The 13,406-nt window shown below is 36.6% G+C and overlaps 1 protein-coding gene across 3 annotated transcripts in view; it reads right to left on the reverse strand.

The window, feature by feature from the left end:
- The window catches only part of LOC114047037 (spermatid perinuclear RNA-binding protein), a 136,988-nt gene that overhangs the window by 57,886 nt on the left and 65,696 nt on the right, over positions 1–13,406 (reverse strand). For all 3 annotated transcript variants that reach the window (XM_027867703.1, XM_027867702.1, XM_027867704.1), the window contains exon 2: positions 4,458–4,629. In XM_027867703.1, the coding sequence (XP_027723504.1) occupies positions 4,458–4,460 (3 nt within the window). In that variant the 5' untranslated portion in view covers positions 4,461–4,629. The remainder of the gene's footprint in view (positions 1–4,457; positions 4,630–13,406) is intronic.

The raw sequence follows: 13,406 nt of genomic DNA on the forward strand, positions 1-13,406 counted from the left end.
ACACCTCTCCTTAAATCATACCACCGTGGAAGAACTGAAAACTTTCAGATCCCTAGAATTATCTCCGAAAACAGCTGCAAAAAGCCCCTGAAGCTTCAGATAATATGCCCTCCACACAGGAAGCAGAGCCCTACTTTAACAAAGAGTTTATAACTCAGCTGGGATCATGAGCAAACTGTGGAAAAAATCTCAGACTATAGAATCTTACTTTATTGACAAAGAAAATCAAAACATATCAGAAGAAGACAGCAAAGTCAAAGCTCCTACATCCAAAGCCTCCAAGAAAAAAATAGGAATTGGTGTCAGGCCATGGAAGAACTCAAAAAGGATTTTGAAAATCATGTAAGAGAAGTGCTGGAAAAATTGGGAAGAGAAATGAAGGTGATGCAAGAAAATCATAAAAAACAAGTCAACAGCTTGCTAAAGAAGTCTCAAAAAAATATTGAACAAAATAACACCTTAAAAAAATAGCCTAACCCAAATGGCAAAAGAGGTCCAAAAAGCCAATGAGGAGAAGAAGGCCTTAAAGAGCAAAATTGCCTAAATGGAAAAGGAGGTCCAAAAGCTCACTGAAGAAAATATTTCCTTAAAAATTAGAATGCAGCAAATTAAAGCTAATGACTCTAAGAGAAATGCAAGAAATTGTAAAAGAGGAAGAATGAAAAAATTGAAGACAATTTGAAATATCTCATTGGAAAAATAACTAACCTGGAAAATAGATCCAGGAGAAAGAATTTAAAAATTATTGGACTACCTGAAAACCATGATCAAAACAAGCCTACTTGGTTGCATCTTCACTGCAGGCCTCTGTCTCAGCCAATATTGTTTTCTCAGATCTGTCCCAGCTCTTCCTTTGACACATAGAGACTCAGTACCAGTGGCAACAGTGGCAAACAACAAAGTGGCTGAGGCCTCTTGTTGGTGGGACAGGATGCTTCTATGCTCTTAGCTGCAAGAACGGAGTGGAATGGTAGACCAGAAATCTCTTCAAGGGCAAAGGAAAGAGGAAACTTAATGTATTTTCTCATACAGCTTTTCCTTTCTCCTTCAGTGCCTCATTGATTTCATTCCCTTTAAGAAGAAAGGTTTTATACCTGCTAACTTAAATTTTGAGTACCAAATTCTCTCCCTTAGCACCTAGCATAAATCTCTGCACACAGGAGTTCCTTAATAAATGTTTGTTGTTAAATTCAATGAGCCACTAAAGTAAATAATAATAACAGTATTAAATATTATCTTAAAGGATATTGGAGAACGAAAAAAAAAAGAGCCTAGACATCATCTTTCAAGAAATTATCAAGGAAAACTGCCATGATATTCTAGAATCGGAGGGTAAAATAGAAATTGAAAGAATCCACTGACCACCTCCTGAAAGAGATCCCAAAAGGAAAACTCCCAGGAATATTATAGCCACATTCCAGAGTTCCTAGATCAAGGAGAAAATACCGCAAGCAGTCAGAAAGAAACAATTCAAGTGTTGTGGAAACACAATCAGGATAACACAAGATTTAGCAGTTTCTACATTAAGGGATCTGAGGGCTCTGATCAGAGGTCAAAGGAGCTAGGATTAAAACCTAGCTCACCTACCCAGCAAAACTGGGCAATCAATGAGAAGTAAAAATTGACATTCAATGATGCAGAGAAATTTAAGGCATTCTTGGGAAGCCAGAGCAAAACAGAAAAACTGACTTTCAAATACAAGACTCAAGAGAAGCATGAAAAGGTAAACAGGAAAGAGAAATCATAAGGAACTTGTTAGAGTTGAAGTATTTACATTTCTACATGGAAAGATGATATGTGTAACCTGAGACCTTTCTCATTATTAAGGTAACTGGAGGGAAAATATATATATATATATATATATTTATATTTATACACACACACACAGAGATAGATAGATACATAGATAGACAGACAGATAGACAGAGGGCACAGAGTGAGTTGAATATGAAGGGATTATATCTAAAAAATAAAATTAAGGGGTGAGAGAGGAATGTACTGGGAGGAGAAAGGGAGAGGTAGAATGGGGTAAATTATCTCACATAAAAAAGGCAAGAAAAAGCTTTAACAGTGGAGGGGAAGAGGGGGAAGGTGAGAGAGAGTGAGTGATTTAAGCAAGCAAAACCAGAAAAGTAAAAACAAGTGTTAAAACAATAATAGTAATGACAACAAAAACTCGACGCTGTGTAATCTGATGGTTCTCTGGGGAAGAAGAGGTACCAATGTAATGTAATGTAAATCTTTTTAAAACCAAAGGTGTCAATAAAATTATAGAAAATATAAGGTTTTCCAGGGTGAGAGAGAGAGTTTAAAGGCATTTCCATTTATCTTTTTAATTTTTCAAAAAGTTACAAAAGAGTTATAATATCACTGTCATGGCTGCTGAGAAGGAATAATGGCAGTCCATTTTATATTGGTCTTAGAGCTCATAGAGTAACTTACAGGAGGATCTCAAGCTCTCAAGCTCTGTGGTCTGAAAGCCATTTCAAAAAATTTCAACTACTTAACTACTTACCATCGGTGAGTAGGGGGAGTAGGGTTAGGATGAGGGGAATTCTATAACAATGGAGTTCTAAAAAGAATTTCTAGTATGATATTCTCTCAAGCTAGAAGACTTGCATATGGATCAACTGGATGGAGTATTTGTCATCTTAAGACCAGACCAGCTAATCTGGAGCAACTTATCACCAAAATTTTGGTCACTGGTGATAATTTTTTTGGCTAGAGTAGTTTAGTCTAAAAAAGTGTAAGAGGCCTACAATCACCATCAGAAGAACCCATACTAACAAAATGAGTGATCTACGAAGCATTAAAGAATATCATCTACTCACATTTGTAGAATGTTTAAAGTATGCAATGAACTTTCCTTACCACAATCCTGTAAATATAAGCATTATCAAGGCCATTTTGACAGATGGAGAAACAACATCACCCAGAGATAAAATGACTTGTCCAGGGTCACAAGCAACTAAGTGCTGGATAAGAGAATATACCTAAGAACTCATGATTCAAACCTCAAAGTACTTTACTCTCTACCACACTGCAACTCATTATGATCATTATAAGTTACAATTTATAATAGTTAAATATTATAATGCTATTACTGCACTACAATAACAGTAGAATTAATAACAACTGGTACTTTACAAAGCAATCTTGGGGGGAAGCAGGCTGCACTATCCCCATTTATCAGATGAGAAAAATTATAGCTCTGCAAAGAGGTGAAGTGATTTTTCCAGGGTCACAAGGCTAAAATAAAGTCTAGGTTCAAATTACAATAGATGTTCCAATAAACCACCATGCTGCCTCTAATCAATATATTCTAGTACATTGATTAATATGATCTTTGTGTTTTTTCCAAGGATTAAAACATCTTAAAGTCTCTCATTCATAGTTGACTTACAAGAAGTGTATTTACAAAACAGGTTTAACTAATATTCCCCAGAGAGAGACAAGTAAAACAACTGACCACATTTTATAAATGCAGAATCTGGGTCACAGAGAGGTTAAATGACTTGACAAAAGTTCATGAAGTCAGTCTGAAACAAGACTAAGTAACATTGAAATCATCCTCTTTCTTGGACAATTTACATACCTGATAATTTTGCATATTGAAAAAAGGTGTGGCTCAGATAATAAAGGACAGAGGTATCATAGTACAGTTACAAATTAGTATTCACTTCAATATGTCAAGTATCAGTGATTGTATCCATGTGCACATAGTATCCAGCTCTTCCGCACCTCTAATATAAAGGAGCTACTCATCTGCCCTTACTCCCCTCCTCTCCCCCACTCCCACCCTCTGCCCCGCCCTAGTACCAAGTCTCCAGATGCTGAGCCTCCCTCCATTTAGCTGTGACAGGTGATAAGATGTGAGAGCAGGAGAAACTACAGAAATCATCCATCCCTTCTCACTGGCAAAGGATACAACTGAGGCCCAGGGAGGGAAAGAAACTTGTTCATGGTGCTCAGACAATAAACACATTGTCTACTGTAAGGGCAATGTTTGAAACTTTTCAGTTTATGCTCCACGGGCAGAATCTTTGTGCCCAGGGACTTCTCCACGACATGATGAAAATATCAGGGGAGGTGTATGTTTTAAAGAGGAAAAAATAATTGACCTTGAAGTAGAAGTCTGGAAGTGATTCATTTAAACTACAGTTCAAGGTCATTTAGTTTGCCAGTTTTATTAGAAAACATTATTTATGAACATTCTCTCATTTGAATTTAATAATTCATGGCCTGCAGGCTCACAGGGCTCCATTTTGTGGTTTAAAGGACTCTATAATAAATCATACCTCATCTGCTTTGCTTAAATAGCAGCTCAGTGCCATCTTTGTCCTAGCATTAGAGCCAAAAAATTAACACCTAACACCTTTTTCTAATGTTAACTTTTCCAATATCGAGTTAAAAGAATACTTTGACTAAGATCAAGAGAATTAGTGGGAATTACCTACCATGGTTTGCTAAAATGTTTTAGCTTCTTTTTTTCCGTTCTTTTTCCCTCTTCCTTGTTGTCTTCAATAGACACTGTTTTGTGAGACAGAACCTCCTCATAAGCCTTTCAGTCTCCTGACAGATTGAGTTAATGTGGCAAAGATGGCCCAAGAACTGCTCTCTGGAAAACACCTGAAAGCGGAACAGGAAAAAAAAAAATCTTTTTAAAACGTGAAGTTGTAATTACTATCAAGTAACCATCTACTCATATTTGTAGAATGTTTTAAAGTATGCAACTCATACTAACTAACTCAATATTATGCCATCAATTAAAAGGCAAAAAGTTTTCAGGAAGAAAATCATCGTGGGTTCTTTTTGTTTTGTTTTTTAAGAAGCTGATGTAGTCATAGACAATGTAAGCTTCAGAATCACATAATATGGGTAAATGTGGTTAAGATATTTAAACCTGAAAAGGTAATAATAATAACAGAAGCATGCATTTCATTAAGTGCTTAGACAACCTTCTATAATGCTTATCTCACAATCAACTTGTGGAGGTAGGGAGTATATTATTCCCATTTTACCAAAAAGAAATCTCAGAAGAGAATTGTCTTACAACTATATAATTGCCTTCCTCACATTTTCCTAGAATACTTTGCCTGACCTGCCTTCCGTTTTACACCCCCACATCCTGACCTACTTTGTATTATACCACTTGTATACATATCTTATCTTCCTCCTCCAACTTCCAAAGTAATTCCTTGAGAGTAAGAATTCTTTTTTAAAAAATTATGGTGGCAGCTAGGTGGCACAGTGGATAGAGCACCGGTCCTGAAGTCAGGAGTACCTGAGTTCAAATCCAGCCTCAGACCAAACACTTGACACTTACTAGCTGTGTGACCCTGGGCAAGTCACTTAACCCCAATTGCCTAAAAAAAAAAAAAAAATTATGTCCCCACTGCCTTATACACAATAGATGCCTAAATGTTAGGTGAATTCATTTGAATAGAAATTTATTTGTTAAAAATAAACTCAAAAATCATTTGAATTTATTTCTATCAAACTTTACAAAGTTATTTTCTCATATAGTCATAAGAAGTAGGCAGTGCAGAGATTATTATCCCCATTTTCCAAATGAGAAAACTAAGACTCAGAGAATTGGACTGATTTTCCCAAGAGCTAGTCAGGGATAGAACAATGATTCAGTCCTCTGCCTCCAAGTTCAGGATTCTTCCCATTGCACCAAAGCAATCCTTTCTCCAGATTCACGTATTTATAACAAACTAACAATGGATAAGTCAATTTATATATTTTGGCATCAGTGTTCTCATCTATAAAATGGCAAAGGCCCAGTTTTCAGACAATGAACCAAATTGAAGGTACTTTTACAGTTCTAAGACCTAGATTTGCATAAATCTCTAAGAATATGTTTAACTTCCCATAAGCTCCCAACACCACTGTTCTATATCTATTTTGCACAACCTCTGCAGGAACCAATGTATTCTACAGTTCAGAAAAATATGTGAACATGTATAGCATCAGCGAAACAATTCTGAAATCGTTATCTATAATCCATGCAGTTTCCAAACAAAGCAAGCCTAGAGAGTTAACACCAAAGTACAACAGGTCTTTCAGCCACAGAGGTAGCAAAGGGAGTAATTAAAACTGTTTATCACCTAACTCAAAACACAAGGGAAAATTGTTTCCCTTCTATTTAAATACCTCTCCATTGAAAAGATATTCATTAGATGAATACTGACAACTCAACCAACAGAAATAGCTGCTCTGTCCTCCAAAGAAAGTCCCACCCCTCCTTTTTTCAGTGGATCTAGGTAAGAAATACAACTTATATGCCAAATATATATGCATAACTGTGTCCAACTGATAATCCAACTATGACCTACATGCAAAATTACTGATGTCACTACTCAAATTTTCTGAGTTCAGCAAATTCACCTGAATTATTATGTTTCCATGAACACTACATAAGTTTAGTGACTACAAAAGGTTCTAATAAATGAAAGCTGTTTCAATTAGTACTCTGATGATAATGAAGACAATATAGTTAACAATAACAAACTTTCACTAAAGTTCCCACCCTTTCAAATCCTAGCTCAGTTTCTTAGTACATTGGGCAAGTCACCTCACTTCTCTAGGTCAGTTTCCAAATCTGTAAAATGAGATTGGAGTAGATAATTTCTAGGGCACCTTCAGATTTTAAATCCTATAGTAAGAGACCAACTTGAATTTTTTGTTTGTTTTAATATTTAATCTATTGCAATGGAAGCAAAATGACCTAGTGGATAGAGCACTGGGCTCAGACTGAGGAAGACCTAGTCATAAATCCCACCTCTGACACTTACTACCTGTTTGAACCTAGGCAAGTCATTGTGTCTCAACTCTGTGTCTTGAGACCTAGGACAAATCTACTAAGTCAGAAATGAGTTTTGATTTGATCTGTTGGTACAGGAAGCCCCTATCACTAGAAGTTCCCTTCACTGATGAAAAGGCATATCCTTTAATAATTTTAATTTACTGACATAGTTTAGACTAAATAGCTACTTCCCCAAAAAACACTCCAAATAAATACCCTAGAAAGTACTTATCCCCCCCAAAAAAATTAACATAAATAAGAAATGCGTAATGACTGTTGTATTTGACCAGAGTTTTGCTGCCTCTTTACAGTGATTTTATTTGCATTGATGTGGTAATATAAACCCACCGGGGAAAAGAAAAAAAAAAAAAGGAATGGAAAACAGCACCTAACTTGTACCCTTCAAAGTCACTATGTTTTATTGTTAAGGCTGATTTAGGTATTCCTGTTCCTGAATGTCTATCAAGTTTTGTCTATCAAGTGATCTTATAACAATTATATGAAAGAGGAAAGGCTTAAATATGCCCCAAAAAAGTTTAAGTATCCAATTGTACTATGTCTTCTGAGACACAAAACTGGGTATCAAACAGTCTTTAAACAGCACCTTTTATTATCAAAAGACCATCTGTTGCTATTCCACAGAACTGAGGAACTATGTGAAGGGAAATTAAAATTTGGAGACAGAATGGACAAGATGGTATTTCTTAATTAAGTTTGTGAGATGAGTTTGGCTTGTAATCTTGTTGTGTGACAGCACTAGAGTTGGGAGGGGGGTAGAAAAAGAAGCTAAAATACCCCAATTCTGTTACTAAAACTTCAGAAATGCTTGTTTTCTCATTTTAGCAAAATGAAAACCTATAGCTTTAAAATATGCCTTCAATTCGTGAAGCTGAAGCGCAAAGAAATGTTTTTCCTACTGCACTATAGCATACCACTAGAAAAAAATACACTAAGTCTTTCTGTAATATAATAATTTTATTTCTGGGGCTATGCCAACATACTCTACTCTCTGGCACCATCTACCATAGTCGGAAATAGTGTATTTGGGTCAGAAAAGACAAGTTGCTTTCTGGAGCTCAGTACTTTCAGCACAAGTAGGAATATTATAATTCCACCCTTTCAGAAACAACCTTTTAAATAACAGACATAAAATTGAGACAAAGTTAAATATTTAGAAAATCAAGCAAATTGGTAACAGAAATAGACTGAAGAAAAAATATGGAAATTTTACCTCTAAAAAGGACTGTATACCTAGCAATTTATCATAGGATCATAGGTTTTCATATTGGAAGAGACCTTAAGAATTATTTAGTTTAATCCCTTCATTTTTAAGAAGAAATTGAAACCCAGAGAGAAATGACTTGCCCAAGGCTATCCAGGTATTAAGTAGCAAAATGGGTATACGAACTCAAATTTGAGCTCATTTACAAGTTTATGTAACCACAGGCAACTCTCATTTTAACCTAAGCCTACCCTGCAAAAAAGAATGTTTGAGAAAAGGACTTGGTAGCCCATAAAATAGTGGCATACACCTGTAATCTCTGCTAATAGGAGAGCCGAGGTAGCAGATCACTTGAACTCAGGAGTTCTGAACTGCAGCAGAAAAAAAGCAAACGTGGTATCCATACCAAGTCCAGCACCAATATGGGGAGATGCTAAGGACAAGGGTTCACCTGGCTGCCTAAAGACGGGAAAACAGGCTCAGTTCAGAGGAAAAAAAAAAGTCTAAGCTTATGTGCCTCGTTAGGAGGACATCAGGCCCATGAGTGGCTATTGAACTTCTACCCTAAGTGAGATGGGAAAACCCAGTCTTTACTTACACACACACACACACACACACACACACACACACACAATAAATCACTATAAAACTTAAAGCACTATGAAAATAGAAGGTATTATCAATATTACTAAATATACGAGGAATACTTCTGTTTTTAAAAGAAATGGATACTTATATATACCAACCCTTCAAGTCTTATGAGCTGGCCAGTGTTCATTAGTTGGAGAGGAGATGGAATCTGGTGATGACACTTCCCTGTGAGACTGGTCTGGTCCCTAATATACACACCATTCCTTACTAGGCCTACACTGAATGGAAATCTTTTGACGTTGAGTAGGATCTGGCACAGCCTTCTAATACCAATGGTCATTTTCAAAGTACAACTTTATGGAGAAAAGAAGCAAACGCTTTAGTAAAAACAAAGAATTTTTTTTAAATGTAACTAATCATCTAAATCACTTCCCAAAGACCTAAGTGATCTTTTTGGTAAATTTAAATTTTCAGTCAAATTAATTTTCTTAAAAAAAAAGTACTCTTAATGGATATTTTAAATTGATGTTATGTTCATGATTCTATTCAATTCAATAAATATTTAAATTATCTTGGAAGGGCACTGTGTTATATAACTCATTATTTTTTTTTCTCTTGAGCAAGACTTGTGACTCCACTGTTGTAAGGAACTCCAGATAAGAAAACTCCTGCCAACAAAGAGAAGCAACTAGTTGTTAGAACATATAGTCTTTAGTACACTGCCTAGAGAGCATGAGAGATTATGTGACTCAACTAGGGTCACAGAAGTAGTAGGTTATAAGAAGTAGGACTGGAACCACGGTCATCCTAACTCTAAAGCCAGGTCTCTACACACTGAGCCACAATGCCTCGAAAATAAAAGTGTGCATGTATATATAGAAAATAATTCCAAGAGGAAGCAAGCAATAGTAACTGAGAAAGACTAGGAAAGGTCTCATGTAAGAGATGGCACTTGAGTTATCTATTGAAGGAAGAAGCTGGGGATTTTAAGAGGCAAATATAAGAAGGGAACACGTTCCAGAAAACGGAGAAACACCTATTCAAAGATAAAGACCGAGGAAAAGAAGTGTGCCTAATATTTCATTGAAAATATTGAGTTCATTTACCAAGAGCTCTCTCTTCTCATCTCACATCAGATGCCTTTTGCCACTATTATCTCCTCCTTCACCTGTCTCACAAAAGGAGGTGGATTTTCTCCTGGTGTAAACCACTCAACATGCACATATGATCCCATTTCATCCCATCTTCTCCAATGTATCATCACCCTCTCTACCATCCCCACTCTCCTACTGATAAGCAGTCTCAGTCTCTTCCAATCTACTAGCTACTTCCCTACTGCCTGCAAACACGCCTGTATCTCCTCCACCCTCAAAAAGCCCTCACTAGTTATCATCCCATATCTCTCATCCCTTTTGTGGTTAAACTCCTTAAGAAACCTGTCTAAAGTTTCTTTTCAGTCTTTTTCAGTCTCTTAACTCTCTACAACCTGGCTTACATCATTCAACCAAAACTTCTCTCTCCAAAGTTACTAACAATCTCTTAATTGCCAAATCTAACGACATTTTCTCAATTATTATCCTTTCTGACCTCTCTGCAGCCTTTGACATTAAAGATCACCTTAGTCTCCTTAATACTCTCTTCTCTCCAGATTTTCATGACACTACTCTCTCCTGATTCTCCTTCTACCTATCTGACAATTTCTTTTCAGTCTCCTTTGCTGATATCATCCAGGTCACGCCCATTAACCATGGTGTGTACCATAAGGCCATGTCCTGGGCACTCTCTTTCCTTTTCCTTCTATGTTATTTCACTTGCTGATTTCATCAACTATCATGGTTTCAACTATCATCTCCAAGCTAATGATACTCAAAATCTATTTATCCAATCCTAATACCTCTTTCTTGACCTCCAGTCTCATATCTCCAATTGCATATTGAACATCTCAAACTCAACATATCTGAAACCAAAATCATTCTCTTATCTTACTCCCCTCTTATTAACTTCCATATTACTACAAAAGGTACCACTATCCTCCCAATCACTTAGACTCACAATCCTTGACTCCTCACTTTTTATCTCACCCTTCAATAACCAATCAGTTACATCTCTTGTACATTCTCCCATTCATCTAGGCCTCTTGGATTTCTTCAAATCTCAACTAAAACTCTGCCTTCAATCACCTCCAGTTTAATGTGTATAGAGAGTATTTGTACATAGTTGTTCGCATGTTGTCACCATCATTAGACTGTGAGCTCCTTGACAAAAGGTCTTTTTGGGGGGGGAGGAATGGATGGCTCTTTCTTGGAATCCCCAGCATGTACCATAGTGTCTGGCACATAGCAGGCATTTAATGCTTATGAATAATAACAAAATTCATCTTGAAAACTGAAAGATTTAGAATATTAAGGGAAATTATGAAAAAAGGTAGGAAGGAAGGAGGACTAGCATTTCTGACTCCAAACTATATTATAAAATAGCAGTCAAATCAAAACTATCTGGTATTGATTAAAAAATAAGAGAAGCAGATAAAAGAACAGACTAGACTTGAGAGAATCAGAAACAAGGGAATTCAATAACAGTGTTTAATAAAATGAAAAACATAAGTTGGTTAGAGAAAAACTCTATTTAATAAAAACTGCTGAGAAAACTGGAAAGCAGTCTGGCAGATATTAGGCTCGGACCAACAGCTTACACTAGACTCCACATTTTAAATAACTCTCAGTCCTGATAGTAGCAGGATGCAAAAACCTACAATTTAAATGACTCCAGACGTATTTAAACATACTATTTATTGATACAGAAACATGGGAAAGGGATAAACTCAACACAAACTATCACCATTTCCTAAGAAAATTTAACCATTGTAAATCAATCACAACACTAAGGAGGCCTAGAACCTGGAAATCATCTTAGGTAGCAAATATTTGATCTCCATATCAAAAAGCTATATTACCCAAGGGCAGCAACAATTTAAGACAGATATTCACAAAATTTTCTACGGGAGGAAGATGGAAGATCACTTCATAAAAGAGCAAGAAGCAGTGAAGGGGAGGAAGAGTCAAGAAAATAGAGTGGCAGGAAGCAGTAGAGCAAGCTCTCCCCCAAACCCATCTAAACATATCTAGAAAATGCAACAGACTAAATCCTGATGATGAAATCCAAGAAAAGATCACAGTAAGTCTTTTTTTTCCAGCCAAAGTCAGCATAGGGAGACAAATAGAGGTTTGGAGACACTAGGGAAGGGATGTGGCCAGGAGAGTATCAAATGCACAGCACTCCAACACTGCAAGAGGTTGTCAACCAAGGAGGTTCCAGATCCATACCAGAATACTTCAGACCCACACCAGGGAATTATGATGGGAGCAGGTGCTAAATGACAAGTCTGTCAACCACTACCCAATTCTACGTCACATACCCAAGGAGGACAGAAAAATAAATGTGGTCAGGGATCACAGTCCAGAGCGTGAAGCAATGCTGACTCTGAGTAGTATATCTAGAGAAAAGCAAGTTGAAAAGCGAGCAACAGCAGTAGTATGACTCAGATCCTAAGAGCAGAGGAGAATCTAAGTTCCAGCTACAAACACAGTTTAAAACCAACAGGTGAATAACCAGAGCAGGAACACCAGACCAAAGAGGAACTCAAAAATTCTGGCACTCCAAAGGAGTAGAGCCTTCTAGTAGGCTGACAGAAGTTGATTCAAGCAGCCATCTACTATGGTTCAGATTCCAACCCAGGTTAGGAAACATGCAAAACTCAGACCAAGGGGAGAGCAATCAGACTCCTTTGGGATTACTGAAAGCTCCCAACTGCAGGTCCCCAGCCTGATCTGTACCTGTGATTCTGGAATACACAACACTCATTAACCCAAGAAAGTATCAAGAGACATTCCCCACAGAAGTGCTGAAATTCTGATTGTAACCAAGTCCAAAGTCAGAAAGCAATCTGGAAGAATGTGCAAACCAAAAAAGAATCCAACCATAAAAAGCTATTATGGTGACAGAGAAGCTCAACACATAAACCCAGAAAAGAATGATTCCAAAATATTTACAAGTAAAACCTCAAAGAAAAACGCAGCTTTGGCACAAATTCAACTAGGATTGATGGTAGAAATAAAGAGTGAAAAAGAGTTTTAAAAGTTTTTATCAACAAAATGAGAGTTCTTGAAGAAAAAAATTAGAAAAGAACTGAGAGCTATGAAGAATTGCAAAGGGAATCAACAGTTTGTCATAAAAGGTATAAAAACCATGCCCAAGCAACAAAACTCCCTGAAAATTACAACAGGCCAAAAAATAGCCAAGGACCCCATAAAACATCAAGAAATACTCAAAGACAAAAGATTTAGAGAAAGGGAAAGGAGTAAAGTATCACAGTAAAAAATGAATAAATAAATAAATAACTGACCTTGACAGCAGTTTGAGAACAAAGTTAATCAATGGACTACTTAAATGTCATGAACACAGACGCATAGTCTAGACATCATGTTACAAGAAATTATAAAGGAAAACTTCAGATGTCTTAGAACTAGAGGATAAAATTGAAATAGAAAGAATACACCAATCACCTTTTTAAAGAAATCCTCAAATGAAAACTCCCAGGAACATCACAGGCAATATCCAGTTTCTAGGTCAAGGGAAAATACTGGAAGTAGCCAGAAAGAAACAATTCAAATACCAAGGAACCACAGTTAAAATCACATATGATTTAGCAGTTTCCACTATAAAGAAATGGAGAGCTTGTACTAAGATATCAAGAAGGCAAAGCATATAGGTTTACCCACCAAG

Source organism: Vombatus ursinus, unplaced genomic scaffold (genome assembly GCF_900497805.2).
Source record: "Vombatus ursinus unplaced genomic scaffold, bare-nosed wombat genome assembly UNPS02014786.1, whole genome shotgun sequence".
In the NCBI taxonomy this organism is placed as follows: Eukaryota; Metazoa; Chordata; class Mammalia; order Diprotodontia; family Vombatidae; genus Vombatus; species Vombatus ursinus.